This window comes from Anser cygnoides, chromosome 2, assembly GCF_040182565.1.
Source record: "Anser cygnoides isolate HZ-2024a breed goose chromosome 2, Taihu_goose_T2T_genome, whole genome shotgun sequence".
Lineage (NCBI taxonomy): Eukaryota > Metazoa > Chordata > Aves > Anseriformes > Anatidae > Anser > Anser cygnoides.
The window spans coordinates 150,173,401-150,187,255 of record NC_089874.1 but is presented as its reverse complement, the minus strand read 5'-3'; the positions used below and the strand labels follow the sequence as shown (position 1 = coordinate 150,187,255).

Sequence of the window (13,855 nt, the reverse complement as noted above, 5' to 3'; positions counted from 1 at the left end):
GCTGAGTGAGAATGGAAAGCAATGACACTGGACAAGCAGCTCTCTGCCAGCCCTGTGAGTCATGAGAATTTTAGCTTCCAAGGAGAACCCTTGGCCTTGGCCTATCCACTGATGCCCAGATAACAGAGTGACCTATGATCCCCCAAAGTCCTGCTTACTTTTACAGTAACAAATTCCATGGGCAATACTCACCACTGGGCCAGGAGGTCCTTGTGGGCCTGTGGGTCCATCTTTGCCAGGAAGGCCCTAGGAAAGAAAAAATGTATATAATATTATCAGCTTTTTATAAATAATTTGTTAATCTGTTCCATTTCATCTAGAAGGATATCTCTTTTTCTCTTCTTCTTCTTAAATTAAGAACTGGTGGTAGTGTTTTTTTCAGAAGAAAATTCTCTTACTTGCCCTGGGGAGGGTTTGTTTCTGGAAAGGAGCTATACTGTAGCCAATACTTTAAAAAATCCAGCTATAGTCTCACTGTATTTTTAAAGTAAGAAGTACTTTAAAATACAAAACCCTTTGTAATGTCACTTTTCACCTCTGGGTGAATTTCTCTTATAATGCTGCCGTAATGTGGTAGATGAGAGGGTACACTGGCAAACTTCTCTCCGACAAGATGGATCCTGTTCTCACTGGTTGCAACTGTTCATAGTCCCATGGATTAAGTGCTGAAAGATGATAACTGTGAGTATATCTCTCTCCCCAGCAATACTGTACACATGTACTAGCTATCACAGAGGTCCTGACTCAGGAAGCAGCATAATGAGAATTCGATAGGAACATTCATGTGGTTTACATTACGAACATGCTTCAGAGCTTCCAGAAATGAGAGCCAGAAACTAAAGATAACTTGGAGACTGGAAAGCAAGCAAATCAGAGAAGAAAGACTGACCAGATGTAGAAGAAAATACACTATCAGTAAAGTATTCTTGCAAATTAACCAAAGTACACGCTTTGTGTCCACATGCTATAAAGCATAGGTTTCTGAGCAGCCTAGTGATAAGTTAATTACTTAATTACTATACAAACTAAAAAGGAGAAATATGACCTTATTACTGGCTCAAGACCAGAATCTGGACGTATGAGTAGAAGGAAAACGAGGCTTTGAAAGTGTTCGTGCTCACACACAGAGTAAAGAACATTCTAGTTCTCAGTATCCTGTAGAGCTTCAGGGAAAAAAAAAATAGTTCCTTTTTTGTTTTATACTTTTCTTCTGAAATTATTTTTCTTAGACTTTTTTAGTAATTAATATAGAATTAATATAGCATGGACTAGTATTAGCATGCTTTACGTAATTTGGAAATTGTGAAACAAAACTGCTTTCATGTGGCATAAAAAAATGGTTTGAGAATATTATCTCTCATGTACCTCAAAAGGATTGTTTTAAATTCCACCAGAATGGTGTTTCGATAGTAAAATAAGCCATGTAACCAATTCATGTCATGTCAGCTATGCATCCTTTGGCTTGATAAGGAAATACTTTCCTATTTCATAGCATGGGCAGATGATTCCTGAAGCTTCAAGGTACAAAGCAGGGCCCCCATAACAATAAGAACATAAGCAAACGTAATACCACAGTGGCACTGAAATAAAGATATTGTATCACAGCAGTTTTAAGACATATACAGAGAAAAGCTGCAAGTTTAGCTCAATTCAAATAAATTTCCACAGTAAGAAAAGTATGTTCAGACTTCAAAATTGGTATTTCTAGAGGAAACCAAGAATGGCATAAGGAACTTTGAAGTGCATTACAAACAATGAAATAGGTTTTCAGACACTCTCAGGAAGAAGCATTTAGTTGAAAAAATACAATGACAGCTGTCAGAAATTTTATAGTAACATTGAATCCCCTATAAGATAATGCAAACTAGACTATTGACATGTTTTTGTAATCTGTATGACCTTCAGGAAAATTGATATCTTCATATTTACATGTATATTTCATTTTCAAAGCAACGCTTTTAAATCTCCACTTATTTTTGATCAGTCCTAATGCAGGATGAAAATTGGTTGGACCCCCTTTAAGTGCTTAATTTTCCTAGTGGAGAAGGAAATGGAAAGCCTTCCATTGACTACTAAGATCTAGCATAAAAATAACACTGTACGTCCATCCCTTCTCCCATCCAAGTTAAAGAGTAGAGCTAACAGTATAACCGCAAATATCACATTTTCTTTTAATATAATTCACAATTTCTTTCTTCTAAGCGTAGTTCTTACTTTTGGCTGCTCAGGACTCATCTCCCATCTACTCTCCTAGGATTCATTTCTCTTGGCACTGTGTCTGTATTTCTTGGTCACATAAATCACCTCCTACTGTACTTGTTAATTGTGAAATTGGCTATTTATAAATTAAGTCAAAGAGAGGTTTGATTCACAGGAGAGGATGGCGATATCTATTTAGTCAGCTTAAAGACTGAACATCTTTGTGCTGCTCTGATGTTACTCAGATCACCTGATGGCCAGAAAGGATCTGATACTCATTCTCAACTTGTGAGCAGTGAGCAGAGGAGATTAGAAGGTAACAGGAAACTGGCAGAAAGACTGTGAATCTATTTCTTCTGGCTCTTTCTCCTATTAGTTTTGGTCTGTGTAATGCAGAGGAAAATACAGTACTGTGAGAATTCGCAAGCTGTACTCAGAGCGCTGAAGCCTTAAAGATGTTATTCGCTCTTCCATTTGCTGAAATTTCTTCTTTGCTTCACTATCTCCAGAATGCCTGGAGGGATTGCACAGCACGACAGCACTTTATCTCTGATGGGGTCATAGCCAGGGTAGGAATGACTGTGTACAAAGACACCAATGGGCCACTGCATGACCAAGAGCAGGATGGAACAGATTTGGATGCGTGACCTCAAATGTAGGGCAGTTTAGACTCAAGATGAGTATTATTTTGTAAGGTCAACGTAAACTGGAGCATATTTTGCTAACAGCATGAAAAACAGTTATGGAGAAACAATGTAGCTACAATGATTTATTTTATTTTATTTTTATTAGGGATGTTATTATTTGCTGGAATACAATTGGCATCAAAAAATATAGGCACCACCGAAATCCCTATAAAATCTCAACCCTGCTGAAGACAGTGAAGACTGCCACTGACTTCACTGGAAACTCTTCAGCTTTTGGTAGCTCAAGCTTTGTGGAGAAGTGATTGTTCAAGTAGGAGTAGACACTGACAAATCCTCAACTGAAGCTACCGAGTTCAGGCTTGAAGGACTTCCACATTTTTTAATATGTTTAAAAAAAAACAACTGCAAGCTGGGACCCATGACAGCCTCACCTTTCTTTTCATCTTTTTCTGATGAAAAATTCTAAAAGTAATGCTCTTCCTCTCAAAACAAACCACCGTAACCATCAGAGAAATATTACTAAACACTTTCAGTGTATTAATCTGAGGTGTAGCTCCCAAACGATTTTGAAGCAATATGAGCTATTTTTAATTAAAGCTAACTCAGAAAAAGAGCAGAAATGTGGCTTTTTGGAAGCTTTGCTTAGAACACAGACCTTTTATTTAATCACAAAAGGCTAGTTGTGTCTCAACACACAATAATAATGTTGACTGAGCATTTCCTCTCTTCCCTGTGAAACTACCAGTGCCGTCTGTGAGCTGATAGTCTGAAATCAATTCCTTATTAATTCTTCATAATTTAAAACATATTTCTTGCATATTTTTGTTAATTACTCAAGTTTTAACTCCAGTGTTTTCAGTATGCTACTAAAATTAAAATCCTGAAGACAAGATTCCTTTCCTTCTGTATCTGCATCCCTCTGACTATGGTTTTGCTTATAAATTAAACAGATCCCTAGAGCAAAAGACGTGGCACAGCTCCTATTGACATGCACAGCTGCACTTCTGCGCCTTCCTGGAAAAGAATCTGTGGTTCCTAGGGGACAACGGATTGAATGTGAGTCACCAGCATGCCCCTGTAACAAAGACGACCAACCACATTTTGGCTGCAGTAGCGCAACCAGCAGCAGGTTCAGCAGCAGGTTCAGAAGAGCTATCCTTCCCCTCTCTTCAGCACATTTAAGACTACCTCTGGAGTGCTGTGTACAGTTTTGGTCTTTCCAGTACAAGAAAGATCAACGTACTGGAGAATGTCCAACAGAGGGCCACCAAACTGGCCTGGGGCTGGAGCACAGGGCATATGAAGACAGGCTGAAAGAACGGAGTTTGCTCTGGTTGGAGGAGGTAAAACTAAGGGGCAACCTTATTGCTGCTTAAACTACCTGATCAAAGGAAAAAGAGATGTGACCAGCCTCTTCTTAGAGGTGCACAATGACAGGACAAGAGGCAGCAGGCACAAGCTGAAACGGGAAGTTATGATTAGATGTTAAGAAAATAATGTCACTATGAAGGTGATCAAATACTGACACAGGTTGCCCATGGAGGTTATGGAATCTTCATCCTTAGAGGTATTCAAGATAAAACTTAACATGGGCCTGAACAGCCTGATCTGAGCAGACCTGTGTGAGTGCAGTGTCCAACTAGATGACTTCTGAAGGTCCCTTCCAACCTTAATTCGGTGATTCTCTAAATCCCACTTAATCCATGTTGATACAAACTGTTGACTGGAAATGGGTTTTGATCTCTGTATTGGGTTCAGTGCTGTTTAACATCTTCATTAACAATGTGAACGATGGGGCAGAGTGCACTCCCAGGATATTCACAGATGTAACGAAACTGGGGCAAGTGGCTGGCTCACCAGAGGGCCATGCAGCCATCCAGAGGGACCCTGACAGGCTGGAGAGGTGAGCTGACAAAAATCTTACCAAGTTCAACAAGGAGGAGTGCAGAGCCCTGCACCTGGGGAGGAACAGCTCCAGGTACCAGTACATGCTGGGGGCCACCCAGCTGGAAGGAAGCTTTGCAGAAAAGGGCCTAGGAGTCCTGGTAGACACCAAGCTGAACATGAGCCAGCAGTGTGCCCTTGCCACTAAGAATGCTAGCAGTATCCTTGGCTATATTAGGCAAAATATTGCCAGCAGGTCAAGAGGGATGATCCTTCCCCTCTACTCAGCATTGGTGAGGCTGCACCTGGAGTGCTGTGTCCAGTTCTGGGGGTCCCAGTCCAAGAGAGACAGGGACACACTGGAAAGAGTCTAATGGAGGGCTACCAAGATGGTCAAAGGACTGGAGCATCTCTCCGATGAGGAGAGGCTGAGAGAGCTGGGACTGTTCAGCTTGGAGGAGAGGAGTCTCAGGGGGCATCTCATCAATGTGTATAAAGACCTAAAGGCAGTGTGCAAAGAAGACAGAGCCAGGCTTGTTTTGGTGGTGCCCAGTGCCAGGACAAGAAGCCCTGTGTACAAACTTGAAAATGAGAGGTCCCATCTGAACATCAGGATGCACTTCTTTACCGTGTAGGTGACTGAGCACTAGCACAGGTTGCCCAGAGAGGTGGTGGAGTCGCCCTCCTTGGAGACCTCAAAAGCTGCCTGGACGTGCTTCTGGGCACCCTGCTCTGGGTGTCCCTGCTGGAGCAGGGGTTGGACCAGATGGCCTCCAGAGAGCCCTTCCAACCTCAACCATTCTGTGATTCTATCATTAGGTTTCTCTCGCTGCAGCTGTGTAGATCTGTCCTCTCTAGTGGCCTGCATTTTACAAGAAAGAACAGGGATTGCAGTTGTGACCTAACTTTGGATAGTAGCCATGGAGATATGGGAAAGGGAAGACTTTTCCCCTCTCTACCTACACATATAAACAAAGGTCAGTCTCAGTCTGCTTCCAAACTTTCTACTCTTGGCTGAAAAAGATGAACCAAATGCACAAGAGAGTCTAATTACAGCCTACATACTCACCAGGAGCATGACATCAGTTTGGATTCTCTAGCATGTGCAATTCAAGCTGTATCTTTCAACAGGGTATCCTTGAGAGAGTTGGTAGAGAAACACAATCTCTAACATAAACATAATCTCTATGTTCTCTATAGTAAAACCACTCTATATCGCCTGCTGCAAATACGGTATAGCAAGAGAGGACACCAAACAACCACACCCCAGCTATAAAATGAAAAGAAAACATTTTCTACTTTATAAAATCTTTTATACTTTATAAAATCTTATATGACACTCTTTTATAACTGGGATCTGATGAGAGGGTAGGAGAATGTTCCTAGTACAGATTCTGAAATGTAGATTGAAACCAGTGGCCAGACAGGTTTAAAAATATTATCAGGGATAGTCAGAAAGTTTGCTTTGTTATCAGAAAATACATTTCTTCCTCTGATTCAACTTTCACACTGTATTTTTGTTACATAACCCTTTTTTTCATAGGGAGGGTGTTTCATTATGAAAATGATCTTTGTATGAATTCACACAACTGACAGGGGAGATGCTGTAGTTTTTCAATGAGCTATTAAAATCCATGAAAAGCAAAATAAAATGGGGATTAAAAAGCAGAAAGAAGTTTTCTAGATTAATGGCTGAATTAAAATGCTAAGAGGAAGAAAAAAGACCTTTTCTCAACTGATTTCAACAGTAAAATTGAATTGATGAATGCTAGAAATCAAAACAAAAAGAAGGAAAAAGAATTGTAAAAGTGAACTGATCCCAAGTACCAGCAACTGGAGGAAAAAATGCTCGATTCCAGGACTTCTTGAGTCTAATATCACATTATCCCGTTTAGTGAAGCTCTCAGAGATCTCCCAATAAATATCAGTCCCATGCTTATCTCCCATTAAAACTGGTGTGTTTTAGCCATCTGTTTAAGTGCTTTACGGCACTGGCTCCATACTAGAAGTAAAATATTTCAGCGAATAACAAATACTAACAAGGAAATGATGGCTAAGCTTAGAATAAGAAGAAAATCTCAGTTCTGGTAGTAAAATAGCTGCAAAACAGTTTGGCACCTTGGCAAACAGGTGGAAGCCCAACAAAGGAAGCATAAAAAAAGGCAATTTACTGCTAAGGAATTTTCCAGTTCCCCTTTGCTGCTGCTGCAGTTACGTCTTTTATAATTATGCCTTTCTCCAGTGCTTGGCCTTCAAAGAGACTGCGGTGAAATCATTGGTTTGAATCTTCACCCATTAAAAGCAATTTTATGTTGTCATAACTTCATGGGAATTAAATGAGTTAAAACACCATAAAATTAGTTTAACATCATTGTTTGTTGCCATAGAAATAATTGCTGCTGGACAGTATTGCATAAGGGTCACACAGAGACATTAACAGGCTAACAGACCTCATTCTATGAGATCTAGGCTGTTTATCCAGTTCCTTTGATTAATACCAGAAGAAAGTGAACACATGAACCAAACACTATTACATTATATGTAAAAACTGGCAATTTCTTTAATTGCTCTGCCTCATTATAGACTACACTGGGGTCTTCTATAAAATAAGCTCCACATGCCCTTTCCAGGTTGTATCAAAAGCCTTTGCTGCACTAGTCTTCCCCCCAGCTTTTCTGAGAAATATCATCTCTCTGTGTCAACCTGTTGAGTTCCACGTGTAGGAGAACCAGACCGCTTCTGAGCTGCTGGCTAACACAAAGACACGGAGGCTGAGTGCCTCCACTGCTAAAGACAATAAATAAAATAAAAATTCTGGGTACTCTTCACCCTGAATTGCAGAATGCTTTGTTTCACTAGGGATCAGAAATGCAGAAAGAGGAAACACATACCACTCACATATACAGTTTCTACAACCAAACCACTTCAGCGTGGCTACAGTCAAGATTAGACAAGCATGGTGGCAAAAATCCAAATGTCCATCAGGCTCTGGGTCTTTATTAACCTGGGGATGAACAGGTGACACCAAGCTTGGGGAATTTAGGGGGAAAAATACAATACAGTCAAAGAGAAGAGACTGAAAACACGCAAAAAATGAGCTTCTATATAGAAAGCATTACAGTTTTATAAAGTAGAAAAAATAATACATTTACCTTCATATTTCACTACAAGTTCATTGAAAATTAGAAGGCAATTCGTTTCATTAAAATGCTCATCTGATGATAATGCTATGTAAATCTTTATCATAAAAAATTACTTTCTTTTCTTTATTTTAGAAAAAAAGCATTCATTCATTGCCTAAATTCTATGGTAACTTCAGTGGAGTAACTTGCATGCTTAAAGCATGTGCTTAAATTTAAGTATTTAAGCATACATTCAAACTTTTAGTAGTGAGCTCAAATACACATATCACTATAGAGATATTTTTTTTAGAACAAGTCCACAGGATAATGCCAGAAATCTAAGGAAGGTCCAGTTTTCTCAGAAATTAAAGTTACATCAAAATATCCCCAAAAAAGAATCATAAACATGCAAATCTTGTTGAAGGGAAGCTGAAAAGTCATATTTAATAGAGAACTTCTTCTGTATACAGTAACAATGCTATCGTACTGTGATACCAATCACCTGCTAGCACCTGGCTAACAGTGAAATGAAAGGCCTTCCAAGGAGAAAGGTTTAACTGTACACTTGAATATAAGATCTATTTTTTTTGCTCATTTCTATGCAGGCTTTATGTATCTTCATCTACCAGAAGCAGAATTAGGTTGACAATTTCCATATTGTCATTCAAATTTTCCTTGCTTCGGTAGTTTCTACAGGTGTTGCTTTACATTCAGTATTAAATTCCCTTGCAATCGTCTTTATTATTCACTAGTTAGCTAGAAAGCAAATTTAGATCATTGCACTACATTGCTTGCTAATTATGCAACATTTTCCCACCACCTAATTTTAAACATGTAAGCAAATGAACGAATTGGCAGCACTGGGCACAAGTAACATCTATTCCTATGAAGTGTGTTAAATACAAATACAGTGCATGGTTCCCCATTACTCATCTAGTATTTCTCAACCTTGATTTAGTAGAAAGAAAGAGTCTCCACCCTATCTCTGCCTTTTCTGATGACTGGCACAGAGTTATAGGTCTCCAGATACAACAGAATTTATGTGACATAAACCGTAATAAATCAACCCCACTGGGAAACATTCATTATGGAATGGAAACTCTTAAAACAAATGCAAAATTGTTCATTTTACCTTACCCTTTGACCTTGAGCTCCATCTCTTCCAGGTGAACCTGAGGCTCCTGGGACACCCTAAGCATTATAAAGGGAGGGCAAATGATGAGATCAACTTAGCAGAATACAACAAAATCACTTTCCAATGAAACTGTATGGCACATTCTTGGATAAATGGGAGGAACTAGGGAGTCTGATAATGGGTGGGGTCATAGAGGAGATTTAGTAAAGAAGGTATTTCTGTGAAATGAGAGATGGTTAAACGCACATTATTAAAAAACACAGGCTTCACATTCCCTAATACAATCCTCAATAACATTGACAATTTAGTCACATCAGGCTTCCTGTGCCACTAAGCTGTAAAGAAATCTACATCATTGCAGTGCTTTGTCAATATAACTTCACTGCAGGAATCAGTGTCTTAACCCAAAAATGGAACTGCTATTTTTCTCTCTTTTTTTTTCTAAAATGGAGTCTGCTACCATATTGTTTGAAATCAGTGCAGCAATATCAAAGGGGAAATATCTGCTTGAATATGATTCCAAATTACATCTAGCAGAGCTCCACGTTGCTCAGATGAAATCTCACTCTGGCTCATGAAGGCTGCAGAGCAGCAGTCTGGGACCATTACTGTAGTGGTCCAGAAGACTGACAAAACTGATTTATGAGGAAGGACTGTATGAGTTTACTATCCCTAGCACATGTGAACAAGAGGGGGGAACCTGGTAACAACCGACAAATACTGGAGGGATATAATCAGAAGGAAAGTATTTGAAAAGGGAAGAACAAATGACCCCAGGAAGTAGCACTAAGTTGGAACGCAAACTCCAGACCAAATACCAGACACCAAATTGAATAAGATTAACTGAAATTTACAGCTTTCTAAGATGTTGATCTTGTGAAAGATATCGTAAAGAACAATTAAGTGACTGATCCGTCCTCCTACATAATTCTAGGAGGAATTTGCTGAGTTTAAAGGCAAAACAAGCAGATGCTACCAATTATTCACAATGTAAGCAGAAATCTAAGAGTCCATAGTTTCTGAGTCCATAAAGACCCAGTCTCTGTTTTTAACAAGGTCAAACAAACAACCGGTTCTTCAGGTCCTGAATGATTTGGTCACTGCATACCAAGACACCCTAGATTCCTGCTTCTAAACCTCCACCCAAATTCCACGCCACAGCAACACACTTCTCAGCAGTTTTTGATATGTGCTTTAAATTCAAAATTATGCCAATTCAACATTCAAACATAGTAAGTGACAGGTTAAAGAATAACTTAGGGAATACCTGCAGGCCAGGAAAACCAAGATCTCCCTTCTCTCCCTTTTCACCTGGTGGACCCTGCCAATTAAGAATCACATATTGTAAAACAAATATATGCTTATTTTCCTATTTGTAATAGTCCTTTTCAGCATCTTTAGGAAAAAAAAAAAAAAAGGCAACCAACAACCATACAAACAAACAAACAAACAAGACTTTTTCATTTTGAAGTCAAACCTGCAGACTCAATTTACAAACCTGTAAATGAAGATTAACAAATCCAGAAAATAAATAAAACTCATTTTAAAAGACTTCAGAATTAACCTGACAAAACGATACCCATTATTTTATAAAAAAGGTAGTTGTTTTCTCTTTTGCTCAAAGGAATCCACTTCAGCCCTCAGGAATTTTTCCTATAATAATGAAACCACTGGATTTCTATAGAATATATGTATGATAAAGATAAACTTTTCCAGATAACAAACTAATTCTAATTAACGTCTATGCAGCAACACAATCTTCTATGAAAGAACTATTCTTATAATTAATGTATTCTATATTATTTTCTGATGAGAGCTTCAAAAACATGCTGTTTTGATAAATCATTTCGTTATATTCTTACAGCAGTATTGTAAAAAGAAGAAAGAGCATTTACCGTAGAAAATTTGGGAAAAAAAGTCTAGCAGAAAAATATATGTATCTGGTACAAGATTTGTGTGTCCCATCTACTGGGACAAGATTTTGTCCCATCTACTGGTATATAAAACAAATTAGTCCTGCTGGTATGTTATTCTACCAGTGGGTCTTTATGACAATATTCTGAAACTTATTTCACAACAGCATTGCAAACTTAATCATCTCCTGTGATGACAGACTCTTTAAGTGCAGTGAATACTATTGCTTAATTTTGGCAGCAGATATGGTGTTCTTGCTTGGATATACCTTTCAAGTCAGAACTCATCTGCAATGAGCAATACCAGAACTAGAAAAAAGATAAAATATTAGTATTTTGGTTTGGGGCCATGTTACAACCCTCACCATGACTCTTTTTCCATGTCTCAAGGCCTGGATGCTAATATCTGGGTCATATTCTAAGGCTGATCAAATCCCTCCAGCTACCTAGAAGTTCCTATCCAAGTACAAACAGGACAGTTGGCACTGAATGCATTCACGGTAGGCTAAACCCAGATCTGTGATTGTAACTCAAATATTAATATTCAGATCCTGGTCAGGACACCAAAAGATATTTCTGTCCAATCTAAGATAAAATACTATTCCAAACATTACAGAAAAGAACCCTATTGCTTTAGTAAGTCTCACTGGAAGTCCTTGAATAGAAAGTCCGCTGGGTCCTTGTGGTCCCGGAGGTCCCTGAGGTCCAGGAACACCAATTTCACCTCGGGGTCCATCTGGTCCCTAAAGTTGTAAAGAATATAAGTTAAACTCCCATCACATGGACAAAGGCAGCTTTTGTTTGAAGAATTAAGTGCCAATAGACTCAAAAACATCTGAAATATGAGTTAACACTTGAGTGAACAGTTCGGGTTCCATTTGAAAAAGGACTGGTTCCTTTATAAATACAAAATAATAATAATAATAATAATAATAATAATAATAATAATAATAGATTTATTCTGTGAGAGCAGCATTCTGAAATTTATTTATTTCATCAAGGAACAAGCATGAAAAGCAATTGTTATGAAAAGAGACGCACCAAATGCCAATGGCATCTCTCTGTGCATTTTCCCCAGCAACAGCAGAGGCAAGCTGGGATTCATTTCACAGTTTACGTGCAGCAGGAAAAAAATGAGAACCCGTGCATCTGACAACAGTAAAGTGCTGTGCAAAGTACCTTTGGACCTGGATCTCCACGATGACCTTTGGCACCTCTGACACCTGGGCCACCCTGTAAAGCACAAGCACAGGATTTGCTGAAAACCAAAACCCTCAAATAAACAGAAATGAAATCCAGAACGGCCCAAAGAGTTCATTGTTGTTCTTGAATCATAGTGAATATCCTGTCCAGATTCTTCCAGTGGAGTAATTAAACTGAGAACATATTTAAGTGTGGTCATACACAGGAGTGGATTTAAACACGTATGTAACTACTCTCCAGAGCCAAGAATGCACACCATGTAAGCATCACAATAACACTGAAAGCTGCCATAGGGATGGAAGTGCATACATGTGGTCATGGGTTCTCCTCCAGATGCTGAAACCTCCTACACATCTGTCTGCCCTCCTCATGATCACCACGTTGTTAAAGGCCGAGTTTCCAATTACTTAGGAATACTTTTCACCAAGGACAACTCCAGGATCTAGTAGATCTTCCATGATTAAATTTAGAGCTACACTTAGGTAAAATAATCGTTGCCCATTTTTCTCTTTTTTTACTTTTTTTTTCAGTGGTGCCTACATCTGTTAATCATTTATTAACCAACTGTTGACTTTTTTATTAGTATCATCTGAGACACTGGAGTTGTATATACCTATGGATGGCTGCCATGAATGTGTTTTGCATATACATGTTGGATGTGCTTTGTCCTCTAGGACAGTATAAATAAAGATTGTTTTTCACTTTTTTCAGATCAATTTCCGTCTTCCCCTACTTGAGTATATTGCTCAGTCTCTTGGGATATAAGCATTGCAGGGACTTTGCCCTTCTTTGTACTCAAAAAGGACCACGTACAGCACCATAACTGAATGGTGTTATTTTAAATAGGAATGTTAACTACAGAAGTGTTTGGTAGTACCAGAGTACTCCTGCTCTTCAATGAAGGTATCGTGATATAGTCTTCATTTGTGTGATCTCAGATGAGTTTTCTACTCATTGTCCCTGTTTCTTCAGTCTTCTCACTTCCATTCCACAGCTCTATAACCACAACCCATTCTGTTGCTGTCAAGCCTCAGCTCCAACACAAAATCTTATCCCATGCTTTTAACAGAATCATGTTCCAGTTGCTAGTTCCCAAATTCCAGGTCCTCACATTTCTGCATTCCAGTCCAGTAGCTTCCCTCTGCCCTTTCTTCTCCCTCTGCCTTTCTCCTATCTCTCTATCAGATTAAAAATTCCTACACAAATGCTCATCAGAATAATGACAAGTATTTAACATAATCACACAGTTTTCTCCCATTTTGTTCTCTGAAACATTATTTTTATTTTTTTTTTTTTTTTACTCAGTAAGGATATATATTTAAAAATAGCCTGATGATGACCCATTAAATCATATGTTTTAAGATTCACAACAAGTTTCACTTAGCCATGTTTTGAACCCGGTAACCTTTTACATTGTAAAAACCCACGTTCCAGAAGAGCCTTGATTTAAGTTGAAAACATCACAAAAGCCTCCCTTATTTTTCTCATAAACTTATTTTGGTAGTTAAGCACCAGCACTACTAAACTTGTGTGACTAATTTCACATTTTTCATTACTTTGACTTCTAGTTTTAGCCAAGAATTCCTGTTATGTCTTTTTCTGTTATTTTTAAATAACTCTGTATAGACAGTACTTTCCCCCAGAAACAGTTCTTAATCAACTGTAATCAATTCACCTCCTTCTCTTCTTTTATTTAGTGGTTAAAACCTATGAAATACTGAAAGTTTTCATTGCAATTAAACTTCTCCAGTA

At 38.5% G+C, this 13,855-nt stretch overlaps 1 protein-coding gene across 6 annotated transcripts in view; it reads right to left on the bottom strand.

Moving 5' to 3' along the window:
- Window positions 1–13,855, bottom strand: part of COL14A1 (collagen type XIV alpha 1 chain) — a 126,856-nt gene that overhangs the window by 18,270 nt on the left and 94,731 nt on the right. For all 6 annotated transcript variants that reach the window (XR_010828773.1, XM_066990694.1, XM_066990696.1 and 3 more), the window contains 5 exons: window positions 12,080–12,133; window positions 11,548–11,643; window positions 10,255–10,308; window positions 8,990–9,043; window positions 193–246 (listed from right to left, as the gene is read on the bottom strand). Coding sequence is in view for 5 of the 6 variants with exons in the window: in XM_066990694.1 (XP_066846795.1) it covers window positions 193–246; window positions 8,990–9,043; window positions 10,255–10,308; window positions 11,548–11,643; window positions 12,080–12,133 (312 nt within the window). In the remaining variant the exon portion in view is untranslated. The remainder of the gene's footprint in view (window positions 1–192; window positions 247–8,989; window positions 9,044–10,254; window positions 10,309–11,547; window positions 11,644–12,079; window positions 12,134–13,855) is intronic.